The sequence below is a fragment of the Trichomycterus rosablanca genome, chromosome 2 (assembly GCF_030014385.1).
Source record: "Trichomycterus rosablanca isolate fTriRos1 chromosome 2, fTriRos1.hap1, whole genome shotgun sequence".
Lineage (NCBI taxonomy): Eukaryota > Metazoa > Chordata > Actinopteri > Siluriformes > Trichomycteridae > Trichomycterus > Trichomycterus rosablanca.
In genome coordinates, this window is record NC_085989.1 from 36278666 (window position 1) to 36297727 (window position 19062).

At 40.1% G+C, this 19062-nt stretch overlaps 1 protein-coding gene across 2 annotated transcripts in view; it reads left to right on the top strand.

Moving 5' to 3' along the window:
- Positions 1-19062, top strand: part of ptk2aa (protein tyrosine kinase 2aa) — a 160485-nt gene that overhangs the window by 57259 nt on the left and 84164 nt on the right. Inside the window, exon 1 of one of the 2 annotated variants that reach the window (XM_063014959.1) lies at positions 10540-10584. The exons of the other annotated variant lie outside the window; for it this stretch is intronic. Within the exon in view, the coding sequence (XP_062871029.1) occupies positions 10569-10584 (16 nt within the window). The 5' untranslated portion in view covers positions 10540-10568. Of the gene's footprint in view, positions 1-10539; positions 10585-19062 lie in introns of those variants that run through there. 2 annotated transcript variants of the gene reach the window in all.

Here is a 19062-nt window from a genome sequence, read left to right on the forward strand (position 1 = left end):
AAATAATTTTCCATTTAACACACCTGATGCAGCTAATCAGCTAATAGACGAGTCCTTCATGAATGGAACGGGTTGTCATAGCAGAGAAAAGTGGAGTGCAGTGTTAGTGTAAACTAACAGCATAGGTATCCTGCAACAGGGAAATAAAAATAAATGCATGCAGGACAGGCTTTTATTTTCTGATAAATCATGGATGCTTCAGGCTTTTAAAGTCCTTTTTGGGTTGCTGTCTTTGCCGGTTTTAATGAAACATAGGCTACCAGAGAAGAACTGCTTCACATGTGCTGTATGATAAAGAAATGAGAACATAGAAGGTACAAAATACCAAATTAAAGCACTGCTGAAAGCTCTAGTTTCACACTGGGATATGCAGTTAAGCTAAGGTGTAGCTAATTACAAGTTAAACATTCAACTCTTCATGATTTATAATAAATGGTGTCATTGTTTAAAAGACTTTGAATGGAACTGAAGTATGCAGATCTGTAGCTAGATCTTTTCTCAGTGCTGAATTGATTTGTTGTGAGTGGTTGCAGGAACATGTGTTAAACAGATGCTTAGACTATTGATTAAATGAAACAAACCTACGCCTTAAATAGCTTAGATATGTTAACGTCAGCTTCCTCTGCGAGTATTGGCTTTATGTGTGTTTACTCATGATGTTATGATTTACATTGACATTTTGTTAGGCATGAGCTCTCTGTTTCTGCAGTCTTTTCTACCCCCAGGTGTGACTGGGGAGTCTAATGAAGTGTCAGCACTGTTCAGACAGAGCTCATGGTTCTAATTACTCAGGATTGTCAAGTTTATTATCCCTCTTCCTGCCTATTTTTACTTTCCTGTTTGACTAATGTGTCTTGTTCTTAAGAACGTAGGTTGAGGAGAAACTGATCATCTAATGAAAACACTTGCATCATGTACAAATGATAATAACTTGCTTATGATTTATATATTATATATAATGGTGTCATCATATAATGTATTTGTGGCCCAGTTGTCTTTACTGCACTTTCCTCTGTATTGTAATTCAACTCAATAGACTACATGTGCTTTTAGACCCCACCTGCTAGTACAACCAAAAAGTCTTACAATTGACCATCTACATCAGGGGTGTCAAACTCATTTTCATCGAGGGCCACATCTGCATTATGGTGGCCCTCAAAGGGCCAATTGTAACATACCCTGCTGTGATTGCAGTCTGCCTTTTAAGTTTTAGACGATTTGTTGGTTTTCTTGGAGGCTAAATTCTGTTTGGTGTCAGAATGCCAGTTTTATACTGTATATTTTTCATAACACAAGAGATGTACCGGTTTTTCTTCTTGAAGCACAAACTTGTATTCACAGCCTAGCAGTAGAGGTGTTTGAACCAGAGATTGTTCGTTTACTAGTCTAGTACCTCAACCACTAATCTACCACAGTCAATAAAAGAAGCTGAATTCTAAGCTTTCAGATTGCTTCTTTTAATCTGTAAAAAGGTTTAACCTACCCTTTATCAATAAAACCCTCATTTCATTTCCACCAACCACTTTAGGGACAGTGGTAGCCTAGTAGGTGGAGCTTTGGGCTATCAACCAGAAGATTGGCGGTTCAAATCCAGGCTCTGCTGTGCAGCCACTGTTGGGTCCTTGAGCAAGTCCCTTAACCCTCTCTGCTCCAGGAGCGCCGTACGATGGCTGACCCTGCGCTCTGACCCCAGCTTCCAAACAAGCTGGGATATGCGAAGAAAGAATTTCATTGTACTGTACATCTGTATATGTATATATGACAAATAAAGTATATCTTATCCTGGTCAGGGGTGTGGGAGGTCTGGTCTTAACGGGAAACATAGGCACAGGGCAGGAAAACCATCGACAGGGCACCAGTCCACCACTACCACCATTTCTATGTCATTATTACTTTCCACTGCTCAGCGATGTAATATCTTACTGTGCCATATATAATTATATAATATAATTGTGGTATCCTTACATAAATGCACAATTAGTAAATGCAGGAAAAAAAATATCACATTAAATTAAATCAAATAAAATATGATTAATAATAGTAATATTTGTTTTAAAAGCCCATCAGGCCATAGACAAAATATCTTAAGATGGAAAAATTACAATATCATTAAGTAGCTCCACCACTTGTTCTGGCCCCTAAACAAGACAGCATCACAGTTTCAGTGGCATAACGGTGATTCCTGATCTGACCTTCCCTTGGTCAGACCTGTCCATTTGGACCCGGGTTTCAGTGGTGTTGGGCTAGCATATTACACTGTTGTACCACCTGAGCACCAGCACTTACGTTGAGTGTTTTATTATAATATAAAAAGTGTGATCTTGGTATGCAGAGCTTATAGTAGATTAGCATTCACAGGTCAAGATTCTGTAAAGAACAGGTACTTGATTAGTATGGATGAAGTAGCACAGACCTTAGATCAGCATTCTCATGTTGATGTTCTTATCAGTGATCAGCATGCATGGAGTATCGGTCCTACAAAAGTGGTAATAGATCTCTGAACAATTGATTTAAGATCAGCAGTCACATGCTGATGTTTATTGATGACAGGGCTTGAATAGTTTGCTAAACTGATGCTAGAACAGTATGTATTTTCTGAGATTGTAAGAGGAGCAGGGCCTTTTGTCAGTTTGGAGAACAGAACCAAGATCAGCATGTCGATTTTTGATATGGACAGCATTTTGATCTCCTTGAAGCTCATAATTAGTATGCCTGGTGCAGCAACCGCCTTGATCAGTGCTTGTATGCTGACATTTTTGCAAGAGCAAAGCACTGATTAGTATGTAGTTTTTAATGCTGGATTCATGCTTAGAAAATGCTGAATGACTGAGGTGGACTGTGAGGGCCCTGAAGGCCTAAATCTATCTAAAAATATGTATTTTAACAAAATAATAATACAACAGCTAGAATTTAATTTTAGCTTATTATATTTTGACTAAACAATTTAAAGCAAGTAAATCCTTTATACCTGCTTATTTAAATTGTGTTGGACTATGACGGGCTAGATTAAAGAGGCCCCTTTGTTGCCCTCTGCTGTCTGTAGAAAGAACATTGGTCTAGCTTTATATTCTCAGTTGGCACATTTATTTATTTATTTATTTATTTATTTATTTATTTATTTATTTATTTATTTTCAAATCCCTTTAAATGGGTGGAATTTGTTAATGCTAATGATGCTGTGGGGATATAAGTGTAATAGAATTATCAATTGCTTTAACTGTTTGTTCTGCTTGTTTAAGAGTATAACATAACGAAACGATGGGTACTGTGTACTGTACACTGAGCTTGCGTTATAAAGCGATTATTTGTAAGAAGAATTTGCATTTTCCTTAGAAAATAAGCTGTTATGTTTAGGTGATGACCCTCTCTGTGCTGGTTGCATTTCTAAGGCTACACTGTCATCTTTTTTGTTTCTTAACTTTTGCAGTAAGAAACTACGACAGTGTTTTAGGGCCACTGTACATTTTTATTTTTCACTTCAGGAATAAAGTGGAAATATTATGTCCAATGGGTTCGCAACAGGAGGACAGCAACTAGTTCTCTTTACATACTGATTTTACAAATAAAGACATACACAGCAGCATCAGTTTATCAGTATATGAACGCTGAAACGGCTGTGCAGGAAACTGTGTTTATGAAGTATTATGCCTTTATTCTCAAAATATTCTGACTTTCAACTGAAATTTCAACAGTGGTCCTAAAATATTGTTATTTCAGACCTGGGGGAGGGTTTGGGTTGTGGTCCGAAGGCTGAGGATTAAGTCTCTTGAAGCATGCTTAATAATCCAGGTACACAAATCTTACGTCAAGACTGAAGAAGTCACTTGGATGAGTGTTGAAACGTGTCTCTACAACAAACTTGTGTCCAGATAAACTGATTCAGATTTGTGGAGCTGAGGATTAAGAGTAAACCTATAGTGCTATATGGATCTTAACATTCAAATATTAAGGCCATGAAGAAGGGTGTTGAGCTAACTGCTCTTAGTTGTGTAATCATAATGCTTTTTAGACCTTAAGTTAATATTTAAAACGTGATCAAGATTACCATATTATTATACAGGAGGCACTTTCAACAGTATGTACAAGTGTGAATGTTCTCATTGTTTAAAAAAAGGACATTTAGTTTAGTTGAATTTGCACATCCTTGAAGTAATTTCAGTGCCAGTGGCCAGTGATAGCTCAGTGGTTAAGGTACTGAACTAGTAAACAGAAGGTTGCCGGTTCAAGCCCCGCCACCACAAAAAATAGTTGCCACTGTTGGGTCCCTGAGCAAGACCCTTAACCCTCAATTGCTCATTGTGTTCTGCTCACTGTGTAAGTCGCTTTGGATAAAAGCGTCTGCTAAATGCTGAAAATGTACATGTAAATGTAATTTGCTGCAATCACAAACCCTTGGGGTGGTGATAGTGATCTTACAATGGGGTCACTGGCCCATAAATTTTGAGCACTAACACTGGTACATAATCTTGTTTAAAAAATGTAATTGGAGAGGACGCATGCACATGCCAAAGAAAATGCTTATTTAAACAAAAAAATGTTTTAAAAGCTACGCTTCTAGAAACGTATCATGGCTAATATATACTTATTGACCAAAAGTATATGGGCACTTGACTGTAACCATGGATATGTGTTCCCACCCAGTTTTGCAGCTATAACAGCCTCCACTTTTCTGAAAAGGTTTTTTCTAAACTAGATTTTAAAGTGTTCAGGAATTTGTGCCAAGATGTTGGTTGAGAAGGCCTTGCTTGCACTTGATGGCTGAAAGTCAATTTTTTTTTACCATATTAAATATGTACAGGTCCTATTAAATCAGACTAATTAAACTATAATTGGGCAGCACGGTGGCTTAGTGAGTAGCACAGTCCTTTCTGTGTGGAGTTTGCATGTTCTTGTTGTGTCTGTGTGGGTTTCCTCTGGGAGCGCCGGTTTCCCGCCACAGTCCAAAGACATGGTTGGAGATACTAAATTGTCCATGACTGTGTTTGATATTGAACTTGTGAACTGATGAATTGTGTGGAACCAGTAACTACCGTTCCTTTCATGAATGTAATCAAAGTGTGTAAAACATGACGCTAAAATCCTAATAAATTAATAGATACAGTATATTACCAAAAGTATTCGCTCGTCTGCCTTCACACGCATATGAACCTGAGTGACGTCCCATTCTTAATCCATAGGGTTTAATATGATATCGGCCCACCTTTTGCAGCTATAACAGCTTCAACTCTTCTGGGAAGGCTTTCCACAAGGTTTAGGAGTGTGTTTATGGGAATTTTTGACCATTCTTCCAGAAGCGCATTCGTGAGTTCAGACACTGATGTTGGACGAGAAGTCCTGGCTCGCAGTCTCCGCTCTAATTCATGCCAAAGTTGTTCTATCGGGTTGAGGTGCAGGCCGGTCAAGTTCTTCCACACCAAACTCGCTCATCCATGTCTTCATGGACCTTGTTTTGTGCACTGGTGCGCAGTCATGTTGGAACAGGAAGAGGACATCCCCAAACTGTTCCCACAAGGTTGGGACCATGAAATCGTCCAAAATCTCTCGGTATGCTGAAGCATTAAGAGTTCCTTTCACTGGAACTAAGGGGCCGAGCCCAACTCCTGAAGAGCAACCCCACACCATAATCCGACGCTTTGCATTGCGCTTGGTGATGTAAGGCTTGGATGCAGCTGCTCGGCCATGGAAACCCATTCCATGAAGCTCTCTACACTCTGTTCTTGAGCTGATCTGAAGGCCACATGAAGTTTGGAGGTCTGTAGCGATTGACTCTGCAGAAAGTTGGTGACCTCTGCTCACTATGTGCCTCAGCAGCCGCTGACCCCGCTTTGTCATTTTACGTGGTCTACCACTTCATGGCTGAGTTGCTGTCGTTTCCAACCACTTCCAGTTTGTTATAAAACCACTGACAGTTGACTGTGGAATATTTAGTAGTGAGGAAATTTCACGACTGGACTTCACGCTTCACGGTACCACGCTGGAATTCACCGAGCTCCTGAGAGCGACCCATTCTTTCACAAATGTTTGTAGAAGCAGTCTGCATGCCTAGGTGCTTGGTTTTATACACCTGTGGCTATGGAGGTGATTGGAACACCTGAATTCAATGATTTGGATGATTGATGAATACTTTTGGCAATATAGTGTATCAATTAAACTATAATTCACCCTTTGATAGTTGCTTTCCAAACATTATCTAAAGGAAAATCCTTCTGCTGTGTCACTCTCACTGTACTATTAAAACCTGATTCAGCCGTTTTCTTCCCTCCACTTTCTAAAAAACAGGTTTCAGTAGAATAAAAATGTATTTTTAATACGGCAGTATCGGATCTTTATTACATGTTAACTGATTTTTGATGTTGAATAGTGCTATATGCATTTTAAATATGCATGTAATTGCAAATTTTCTTAATATTAATGTACTGGCTAGTGTCTGGCTTTATGGCACCATCATTTCTATAACTCACTAGGGTTTTAATATGGGTCAAAGATTAGGGACTCATAAGTGCTGAAACCATGTGACAAATGCACTCAGCATTCAAGCGTTGCTCTTCCACCCTCCCAAGCTTTTAAATGCATATACATGCAGACTTAAGAAGTAGCCGTTCTTACCATTAGACTGGCAGCTGACAGAGAAAGAGGATAAAGAGGTGGAGGACTGGGTCAAAGGTGCTAAAGCAAGCGGCTTGGACATCTGCCAACTGTCAGCCCTACTATTTTCTGACAGGAACATGTTTGAAAATCACTTGTTTCCTGTTATCAACCACAAACCATGCACTGCCTTCTCTTTTTTGTTTTTAATTCTATTTATACACAGCTTAAATAGGGGGCACTAGCAGCCCCTTTCTCCACCTGCTTTAAAGGAACAGCCTCAGCTGTGCCTATAATACCCACTGATTTACACGTTTATTTGTTGCCTTCATGCTTCACTAAATCAAGCATGCTCCAGTACCGGCAATCTGCTGCGTGTGGCGTGTGGGCTTGGGTAGTGGAAAGGCTTTTGTATATGTGAGGAGGACAGTGGGCCAGATGTAAAGGGTTTTTTGTATGTGGAAGGACTGAACAACCTCTCCTCCTTTGTGTGGGAAATCCGTACCCCACTGTTAATTTGAATAGCTGTTGTGGGGCAAGCCCATCCTCTTCCTCCTCCTCGTCCACCACTTGCTGTCCTGGCTGCTTTATAATCATGTTAGCTAGTAGTACTTCAATGGACAGCTTCTTTCTGAGTTTGTTTTGTATTAATGTTGGTATTGTGAAATAGCTTGATGCATCTTTTACATATAAAATATCAGTAAATACGTTCAATTCTGAATTTAAAATCCCTATAAAAAATAAATAAAAACTGTCAGTTTGAGTACTCAATGTGTTAATAAAATGGCTTTTAGGTAAATAAAATGCAGCCTGGTTTGGTATTTCCGCCTTCCTGTTCAAATAATCATATTAGTCTTATTGAATGGTTTGTTAGCTCGTTGCTATCTCCAACTTCCAGGAATTTGGGGTCAAAATGACTGCTTGTGGCCCCTATATGTGTGGACATCAAACACTCTGAGATCTCCCGTTGTTAAGCTCTGAGATCAGCTTTGTACCACTTTCCACTTCTCTGCACCGCTAATGCTAGGCCTAGGGGGACTGAAAACATGCACATACTACATACTACATACACAGCATGTATTTACCACTACAGCTATGAGGTACAATAAGTATTTTAGATATATTTAATCTAATTTTTCTAAAACATTTTTGATCACTGTACACTAGGTTTGCAAAAACTAATTGACAAAATTGATTATATTTGATTGTCCAAATAGTTGGCAAAATATTTTATCATCAATTAGTTGGTCTACTGTTTGTTTAAATTGTTGATGGATTGTCTTGGTCAGTCTACCAAATCCCAAATCCACTTCTATTTTGTACTTCTGTTCACTACAACAGTAATCGCTTCTCCACACTATGTAGTGTAAAGTATAGCCAAGTTAAGTCATGTTAGATTCGTCTTAGCAACTCTAAGCATTAGCACAAAGACGTTTCACAGTCATTTAGACCGGAAACTTCAAGAGATGCAAAAGTACAGTAAGTTGTTAATGAATAAACCAAGCAATTTAAGAGAGTGCTGCTTTGGCATGGCTTGTGGGATGATGTCACTAATAATTCAATTACATTATGAGCACTGACAGGTGAAGTGAATAACACTGATTATCTCTTCATCACGGCACGTTAGTGGCTGGGATATATAAGGGAGCAAGTGAACATTTTATCCTCAAAGTTGATGTGTTAGAAGCAGGAAAAATGGACAAGCGTAAGGATTTGAGCCAGTTTGCCAAGGGCCAAATTGTGATGGCTAGACGACTGGGTCAGAGCATCTCCAAACCTGCAGCTCTTGTGGGGTGTTCCCCATCTGCAGTGGTCAGTATCTATCAAAAGTGCTCCAAGCAGGGAACAGTGGTAAACCGGCGACAGGGTCATGGGCGGCCGAGGCTCATTGATGCACGTGGGGAGCGAAGGCTGCACCATGTGGTCTGATCCATCAGACGAGCTACTGTAGCTCAAATTGCTGAAGAAGTTAATACTGGTTCTGATAGAAAGGTGTCGGAATACACAGTGCATCACGGTTGAAGGGCTGTTTTGGAAGCAAAAGGGGGACCAACATAATATTAGGAAGGTGGTCATAATGTTATGCCTCATCGGTGTATTTTTTTTTTTAATTTAGTTTTAGTTGCGTGTTCACCTTTGCGTGGAAACACTAAGCCCCAAATCTTGAATACCCTGGACAGGTTGCCAATTTATTGCAGTGCTTTGACCATGCCTCCCAACACTCAAACCCAGACATAGCTCAGTGATAGGACCGCTATTTCATTTATTCATTTATTTTTATTTAAAGAGGGCATTGTGCAAATGTTGACTTTATTTTGATGAGTGTGCATCAGGCTTCCCATTCTGACAAAAGTACTAAAGAAAAACTAGCTTTATTGTAAAATAAAAGCTCAATTTATATTACCTAGAAATGGATGGTCAGTGAAGTGATACAGGTATGGGGAAAAACCTTCGCTGTTATCAAATAGGCTTTTCAAGACCTACATTGTCGAGCAACTGATCTCACTTGATCCTCCACCCAGAAGTCGAGGAAGACAAACATCAAGACTCTTCTCTGTACTTGTACCCAGTTGGTGGAGCGAATTTCCCTTGTCTGTCCGAACATCTGAGTCTCTCACTGTCTTCAAAAGACGTTTACAAACCCACCTCTTTACTAAGCACTTAAGCTGACATGTACTTGCTAACGCTCTTATTCATTTTTTGCAAAAAATAAAAAAATTCCAACAAGGTTTCCAGCAGATTTGTATTCTTTGACTGTTGTCTACTTAAACTAGAGTAAGGTAATGTTCACTATGGAAGCACTTTTGTAAGTCGCTCTGGATAAGAGCATCTGCTAAATGCCGAAAATGTAAATGTAAGACAGCCAACATGCTGACATTACATGTAACGCTGGGACAAGATGTCGCTACACTGGTCTGAAAAATGTAATTCAAGAAGCGTATTATTTTTAATCTAGTTTCACTGACTCCTAAACCTCTTAAAAGGATTTCTAGAGTGGGATTTCTAGAGATTACATCTAGTGTTTCACGTCCCATTTTAAGTATTAGCCTTTCTTGAAATTCATTTCTAATTAATGTAAAGCAGGATTTTGAGTTGTTGTTTAATTTAAACTGGACAGAGTATTCTTGCATTAGGTTTGATGCTCATGCCACAGTCTAGTGGTGGTAAATTAACGTGACCAGGATCTGCAGCCAAGAAAGCCTATAAAAGTATTTAAGTACTTGTTTTCTTCACAGCATTTCTGAACACCCATCTGTACTTCCGCCATGTGTTCACTTGGCATGATGCCATAGCAAGGGTGGCTTACATATACTGGTCAGAGAGGCAGATGTTGGGCTATGTGCAGGGTCAAGCTTGATTTGCAGCCTGGTTTGCATTGGTAAACAGTCATGAGTGGTAATGAATGGGGATTGAGAGGGTGATTTGCATATTAATAAGACCCGGGTGAAGTCTCTCCGCTCCTCCTCTTATTTCTCTCCTTTGCTTCAGCAGTTGCCACAGTAAAGCAGTGGAGAGTGCACCTCTCCATCTCTCTACCAGTTCTCACAGTCTGTCTGCAGAAAAACCCTGAGGAACAAACTCTCTGGCTGTCACACTTGTTTTCTCTGACTATGCTGATTTTCTTTAATCCAGCTAATCCATCTTTTAGACCACTGAAAGCTCATTGTGGCTAAAAGGTCAGGTGGTCGACTCAAGACACGGGAAACAAGGTTGTCATTACTATCTGGTGGCAGATCAAACCAGAATAAACGATTCGCAAATTGGATTCAATCATCAGTACCAGCCAGCACTGTTTTCAACTCTGTCTGGACTAAGTCTTTCCTCTATTGCTGGATTTTGGGTTTTGGTTGGAGTTTGTGCAAGTACTCTGTGTAGGTGGAGCAGGCAAACGTGGGAAATACAGGGCATCCATGCGGGTGCGTGAGAGAAGCGGCCGCCGGCCGGCCGCCAGGAGGACCACAACCCACTGCATTCCCTTCCCTATGTGCCTGGCTGGAGGTACTTTTTCTGCTTATACCTGAATCCTTTCCTGTTTCTGCCTTGCCAATTTTCTGCTCTTACTCTTTTACTCTTCAACATACAGCATTCGTCTTTGGTTGCATTATTTGCCAATTTGGTTTATAAATACAGATAAGTGGCTCTAATTATTGAACTGTGTTAGTGTTTGGTTTTTTTTCCCTTCAGTTGAATGGCCAGTATGGTCAGTATTGTTGATAATTTGGGGAGGATTAGTTCAGAGCGTTCTAATTATGCACTATCATAATATTTTATGTCGTTACACAGTTTCTGAGTATTATCAGGTGTCTGCTTTATTCTGGCATTTGCAGCTAAGCGGTTAGGGTATTGGACTGGTAATCAGAAGGTTGTAGGTTCAAGCTCCACTGTGCCAACTTGCCGCTGTTGGGCCTCAGTGCAAGGCCCTTAACCCCTGATTGCCTGAATTGTATTTAGTCATAACTGTAAGTTGCTTTAGATAACGGCGTCTGCTGAATGCAACAAATGTAAATAATTTTTTCTCTGTGTAAAGACACTAAAATAATGTTCAAATTAGGGCTGCACGATATTTCGTTTCAGCATCGACATCGCGATGTGTGCATGCGCGATAGTCACATCGCAGGACGTGCGATGTTACTTAATGCAAATTATATCAAATACGTCATGCTAAAACTTTTTTGCTGCTTGACACAAAACGAAAATTCACACCGTTCTCATTTTCCATGACACATCTACCAGTGTGTTCAAAAACCTAATGAGCTGCCTTGATGTACTACCTACATAGGCAGCTGCCACAGTAGAGAGGATCCTAATAAGTCAATGACTTAGAAGGCAGGTTATTGGAACGTGCCCGATTCCATCGGGTTTCGTGTTTAGCATTTAGCATCTTGCCATTAAAACCAATGGAATGAGGTGGGACGGCGCTAACATGTCAACATAACATCTCGATTCGTGTACAGAAAACTGTTACATTTGCTGACAAGCCCAAACTTGCAAAGAAAAACACTCGATAAAAATTAATAACTATTTATTTACGTTTGAGAGAAGAGATGCCGCAGTGTATTCTGGGATTGACTTCATCACTAAGGACGCTTTCGAGTCTCACTCGTTCTGCCTCAGCATTGTGCTTAGTAACTAAGGCATCTAAGTAACTAAGAAATCTCGGATTTGGAACAGGTGTATAGCTGCTCTTTTGTTTGTATAGTTTTTTTTAAATAATGTTTACTACTTGAAGAGTTTTTGATTGTGAAATAAAATTTTAAATGACCAATTTTGTCAATCCTGTTAATTCCCTCATGTGATATTGAAGCTTTCTTAGTTTAATGCTCAGTTTCAACCGAGTACAAAGATGTAGCTTGTCATAATCTTTTGTATCCCTTGTAGGCACCACCCTTTTTCACAGATGAGCCCCTTATTTAGAGTAAGATACATGCATTATTAATATTATTAATAATGTGGTGAAAATTCCTGCATTTTTTTAATATCGCAATATAATCGCAGGAAAAAAAATATCGCAATGTCAGTTTTTTCCAATATCGTGCAGCCCTAGTTCAAATGTACTTTAGTACCAAGACAGTTTATTTTTATTGCATTTAGCAGCCTTACAGAGATCAAACACCCTACTGTGCAAGTCTTAGAAAAAACTTTCAAAACATTACAAGGTGGAAGGTTTATGAGGAAATAACATTACTATTTTAAAAACTGTACAACTAGCATTTAAAGTCTGATGTGTTTTCCAGATGTCTTAAATAAACCTGAGAGTCAATGTGGTGATGAAGTTGGGAGGTTACTTTTAAAACATTATGAGATGGGGGTGTGAGGTCTAGTTTCTTAAATTAATATTTACAGATAGTTTGGGATATTAATGAAATGACCATCTTAATATACCTAAACTAAGCTAGCCCACTGCCGCTTAGATCTGGGGTTTGAATCTGAACAGTGTTCTCGGTTGGTCAGGCAGTGACACAGACATGATTGGCTATGTCTGAGGGGGTGGATTGCCAAACATCTAGCCAATGGGATGTGCACTTGTTGTAGCATTCGAAAGGAATAGTACACTAGGTCATGTACAATAAAAATGGAAGTAATATTAATAGTAATTTTTTGATCAGGTTAGAAGTTGGGCTTTTTGTTAGTTCTGTCTGTTAAGTCAAAATTATTTTCAATGTTGTTTTTGTATTAATATAGACAGTCATAGTCCCTTTTCCTCCCAATTTAGTCATTTCCAATTCTTGTAATTCTTCCACCACCTGCAGCATCCACTGACCTCACCTGACCAGGGAGAGGCACAGACTATCACACACCCCCTCAAACACATGCAGTCACCACACACTTCTTTTCACCTGACAGAGGTGGAGTCTCACAGAGAGCTGTATCACAAACGTAGACACACACAATGCTATTCTGTGTTTTCCCCCTCTTCCTAATGCAGGTGCCTTGACCAGCCATCAAAGGTCACATTTGCAGCAGCAGTAAGGAAACCCTGTCGACCTCCTTTTCTCAGACACTGCCAGTTTTGTATATTGGCTGCCTGGCCACGTCTGAAGCACAGTTGAGAGAGCTAGAGAGTCTATATCTCAGCATTAATGGGACAGCACATTAGACCACCTGACACAAACACATGATTTTAGCTTCTAACAGGCATTAGTAATCTGCTTATTTAACTTTATTTTTTATATTGTAAATGCACTATAAAGCTTCATTGAATTTTGCTGCTACAGAAACATGATAATGTCATCTGCTTAAAAATTTATACAACAGATATAATATAAATATATTTCATGGCTAAAATTTGGCTCTAAATAAATAAGCAATTGTCTGTCGAACCACTAGTCACTGCAGTAATTAAATAATCAGCTTTGTTTTAGTAGGGTAGATAATATTCCTGTTTACTTAACAGCCAAAAAGTTAACTGATATGTTGAGCAAATGAATGATATTGCATTTTTCTTGCGTTCTGTACACCTATGTAAAGCTGCTTTCCATTTTGTTTATACTTTAAAGGTTTTACGTAACGTATAGCATTTTATTTATTTTATTATTTATTTTATTTTATTTATTTTATATTTTTGTTTATGCATTTTCTCCCCTTTTTCTCCTGACTTTGTAGCGTGTCCAATTGCCCGATTGCGTCACGCTTCCTCTCCACTAATGCCGACCCTCGCTCTGATTCGAGGAGAACGAAGCAAATATGCAAATCAGCCTTGTGTACAGAGAGACACACCCTGATCCGCACTCTTTCCCCTCCTCTGTGCAGGCGCCATCAGCCAGCAGAGGTCGTAGTGCGTCAGTTACGAGGAGTCCCTATCTGACTTAATACCCCACCACTATACGATCAACAGGCCAATCGTTGTTCATGTGGCCGCTCAGCCCAGTCGGATGGCAGAGCTGAGATTCGATACGATGTGTTTTAAATCCCAGCTCTGGTGAGCTAGTGCAATGTTTCTCAACCTTTTTTCAGTCACGGCACCCTTTAAAAGTATGCAAAATCTTAAGTCACCCCAGTCTAAAATGTATTAAAAAACTTACACTCTGCAGCCCTCGGACTGCTAACACACACGCATACACACCATAAGGTGTCATTTAGGGAGGGAGGGATAAACGTGACTTACTTTTAATGGGAAAACCTGAGCCTGGGATGATGCACACAACCACCCTATTCTGGCAGGGATGGATGAGAGGCAGACTCGGAGCTCCTGGTCCAGAGCCCTCAGTCGCTCCCTGTACTTGTTCTTATGTAAGTTGGGCTCAAAAAGCTCAGTTCGTGCCATGAACGAATCAGATTTAACACAATTAAACAAGTTTATAGTTTATTTCTCAATTATTTGTCATTATACTAAGAGCACTGCTTCTTTTCTGCATGTTCTCTCTGTAGCTCGGTTACAGCTCTCTCAACTCAAACTCAAAAGAAGCTTTATTGGCATGACAAATAAAGACATTCGTATTGCCAAAGCAAGTTAGAGAGACATAATAAAAATAACAATAAGAAAGAACAAATATATACAAAACAGTTACATGTGCAAAAAAACATAAAATAGAATAAAATATTAATAAAAACAGTGCAAAATAATAACAATAAAAATAATATTTACAGTAATGAGGTAGTAATAATGATCAGTTTGTGTGTGTGTGTCTCTCTCTCTCTCTCTCTCTCTCTCTCTCTCTCTCTCTGTCTCTCTCTCTCTCTGTGTGTGTGTGTGCGCATGCGTGTGTCACTCGCTCTCCGTTTTCGGGTTGAATTTCGACAATAAACAGCTCTTATTATGACTGATTCCCTCTAGTGATGGAAGCGGAATGGGTGGATTACAGAACCGCGCAGAAATAAATATATATATAGCAGTTCCCAGAGGCACGACTCGGTTCCTTTTGTTCATTTTAAAGAGCCGTTCAATAGAATCGGATCTTTCGCGAACGACCCATCATTATCAGAATAGTTTTGACGGCACCCCTGACGAGGCCAGATGGCACCCCAGGGTGCCACGGCAGCACCCCGGTTGAGAAAGGCTGCGCTAGCGTGTTTTTACCGCTGCGCCACCTCAGCGGCCTTTTATTTATTTATTTTTTAAATGCATTTTTCTCCTGATTTTTAGCACGTCCAATTAAGAGCCACACCCTGATCAGCATTATTCCTCTACTCTGTGCAGACGCCATCAATCAGCCAGCAGAGGTCGTAATTGCATCAGTTATAAGGTCCCTATCCGGTCTCTACCCTGTATGAACAACAGCCAAACGTTGTTCATATAGCCGGATGGCAGAGCTGAGATTCGATACGATGTGTTCGAAATCCCAGCTCTGGTGTGCTAGCGTATTTTACCGCCATATAGCATTTTATGAAGAAGTTTTGTAAACAGTAACTAAAAGACCTCATTTTGCCAGTGGGTCGCCTGTTGAATGAGCCTGGTGTAGAGTCAAAAGCATACCAGCCTTATTCGAACCCTCCCTATCATACATGTGTAGCACTGGTTTAAATGCTTTTTAATAGTTAACAGCCGTAGATCAGTACCTGAAAAGCATTCCGAATCATATCAAGACATGGCGCATGCTTAAAGCTTATGGGTGTGTTAGTTTGAGAGCCGTCACGTTCACCCGCTGTGTCATTGTCTGCAGGCTCGCTTCGCTTCAGCAGCTGCCGCTGACGTATGCTGTTCAGCACCCATCAATCTCCTCAGATGATTCAGCCATACCACCAAGCACCTTTGTGCACCGAACTCATTCTCACTAATTTAATCTTCTCTGCAAGCATGTTCTGCAGAAACAAAAGAATAGTATGTGTGTAAATAGTGGAACTGTTTGTTCTTGATTGATTGATGCAAATGAGCTGACTTTGGAAATCAAGAAGAATTAAGACTAAGAAAACAAAGCATCTGAAGAACACAGAGTAAAAATACAATTACAGATGGACAAAAGCTTTGGGACACCACTGAAATAGAGCACACAGTGAACAATCTAGCCATTGTGAGGTGCACTTGTCGGTGCACTCTAAGTGCCGGTCCCAAGCCCGGATAGAAATAAGGAGGGTGTAGGGTATACAGCATTAAAAACTGTGCCAAGTCAGGTTTACGGACCAGAGTGATTTGTTGTCGCATGTTTCAGTAGCTTCTAAGTTTTTGTCATTGCGTTGTTGTCTTACACAGTAGCCTCTTTTCAATCCAGTCCTGTTATAAATGTAATGACAGAGGTATTGCATAAACGCACCCATGGTCTGTATAGCTGTGCTCTTCACACCTTGTTCCATACATCCATACACCACTAGCCTTTTTGTAAAACACCCACACTGGGTACAAAAGCTATGCTAATCATAGCGCTCTACATAATGACGAGGGCTCTTTTCAAAACCCTGTCTTGCAGTTCCCTGTGTGCTTCTCTGCACTGCTGCAGTATCACTTTCTTTGCCAGCTTTTTTTTTTACTTGTTAATGTGGTTTTGGCAGCATGGTCCAGACCCACTGCTGAGGCCTTCCACAGCATTTAAATACATTTGCAAGTACAATGTGAGGTTTAAATTCAAAAAGAGTCTATTGTACAGAAACATTTTACAAATTGAGATGGAGTGAAACCACCCCAGCTGGATTAAATAACTAGAACCTTAGAATTTTATTACTTTTTATTTATTCATTCATTCATTTTTATTAACAGGTTAAGGTTCTGGATGAGTAATTACAAGGTTTTCAGTTGCCAATGTTGGGTCCTTAACCCTCAATCGCTCGAACTGTAGTTGGTCACAATTGTAAGTTGCGCCGCTCAGGTGGCGCAGAGGTGAAACACGCTAGCACACCAGAGCTGGGATTTCAAATACATCGTATTGAATCTCTGGGGCTGAGCGGCTGCATGAACAACGATTGGCTGTCGTTCATAGGGTAGGATAAGCCAAATAGGGACTTCTCTTAACTGAGTGAATTACGACCTCTGCTTGCTGGTTGATGGCATCTGCACAGAGTCGAGGAAGAATGCTGATCAGGGTGTGGTTCTCCGTGCACAAAGCTGAGCGGCAAATGAAGTGAAAAGATGAAGTCAGTTACTGCACACATGCACAAGTCTGGTTTGTGTGACAGTCTCACTCTCCTCAATCGGGGCGGGGGTCAGCACCAGTAGAGAGGAAGCATAACGCAATTGGGTAAAAATTGGACGTACTAAAATTCGGGAGAAAATGCATTAAAAACAATTGTAAGTTGCTTTGGATAAATGCCATCTATGTAATGTAAATGTAGCTTTATACTGGTCAGGGGTGCAGCAGGTCTACTGCAATCTGGAACTATTTGCTGAGCTAAAGCAGAGTACCCCAGTCATGGGTGAGGCAAAGATGGGGCCAAGCATAATCCACTGTGCTCTCTTTAGTCTTTTTTATGACTCACACTGGCAACCTGCTGGAGATTACTCTAGTATCCAACAATCTAACGGTTGTCTGTTGTCTTATATTTTTTTAATAGTATAAGTTATTTGTTTTGTAATAAACTGCTAACAAATAACGTTGTTTCAAACTGACCCAAGTTTGCTCATGTGAAACACCCTTGGACTCTGGGGAGACTTGAAGGCAAGATTTTTTTCAACTTTCTAAATAATGTAAGGATGATTAGCAGTAGTAGAGTTTGGATAAAAGGAAATTCCTGCTCCTGACACTTCAGTAGCTTTTCTGTCAGAACTCCAGCATGAGGTGTTTCCTGTTGTTTGGTCCATCTTGGAGAGGTTAGCTAGATGGTGCCCTCTTTGATGTGGCTGGAAGAATCTCACTCCAGGAAGTATGGTGTTGTACAGTCCATGGCTACACAGTCCACCCATCAAAGCACCATCATGCTGTCCTGTTCCAGGTCTTACCACATTCTGACACGACTTATCATTCAACTTCCTGTCTCATGAGTCTGTTTAAGATATTAATAACTCTTTTGTATGGTTTTATGATTGTTTATCTTGCTTCTTATAGCAATGTTTCAATGGATTTAGAAATACAGTTGCTGCAAATGATCTTTACAGGGTTCAGGGGGTGGGATTCATTTTATTGATTCATTGTTGATGTAGTGATGTTTAAATATTTGGGCAATATAAGCCATAGACTTTCTTTCTTTTTATTTTTTTTTTATTTTTTATTTTTTATTTATTTTTTTTATTTTTTTAATAATGTATTTTCTCCCCATTTTCTTCCCAATTTAGCACACTCAATTTTGTCTTCCGCTGCTGAGAGATGCCAGATTGCATCCGAGGAGAGCACGTCACTGTACACACCTCTTCTAACACGTGCACAGCCCTCCTCTTCTCGCCCATGCATTCTGCACAGGCATCTCTTCCGCCAATCAGGGTCCTTACACAACGTATGAAGACCCACCCACCCACATGTAGTCCGGCCCCCACCCTTCATATACAGTGGCCAGATAGTATCTGCTGCAGGCACTGTCAATTATGCCCGCTAGATGGCACACAGCCGACCGGTGGCAACACCAAGTTTCGAACCGGGGAGTTCAGAATCTCGGTGCTGGTGGGCAAGCGGAATATCCCGCTGCGCCACCTGGGCACCATAGACTTTCTGTTTGAAAATGATGTAGAAGGTTCATCAATTTCTTATAGTTTATAGCATTTCTTTTTTCGAAAATCTAACCTCCAGAGGAGGTGTGATCCAAAGTGAGAATGCAGATATGTACACTGTTTGACCAATGGTATGTGTACACCCCTTCTAATTACTCAGCCTGGCTAAGTTTTCAGCCATACATATTGCTAACAAGTGTATTAAATAAATTGTTTTAACGATAACAAATGATGGAGGCCAGCGCTAGCCTAGTGGTTAAGGTACTGGACTAGTAATCAAAAGGTCGCTGGTTTAAGCCTCACCACTGCCAGGTTTCTGCTATTGGGCCCTTGAGCAAGGCCCTTAACCCTCAATTGCTCAGACTGTATACTGTAACTGTACTGTAGGTCGCTTTGGATAAAGGCGTCTCCTAAATGCCGAAAATGTAAATGTAAATGTTGGGAGTTTTCCAGAATTGGTTGGGAGTTTT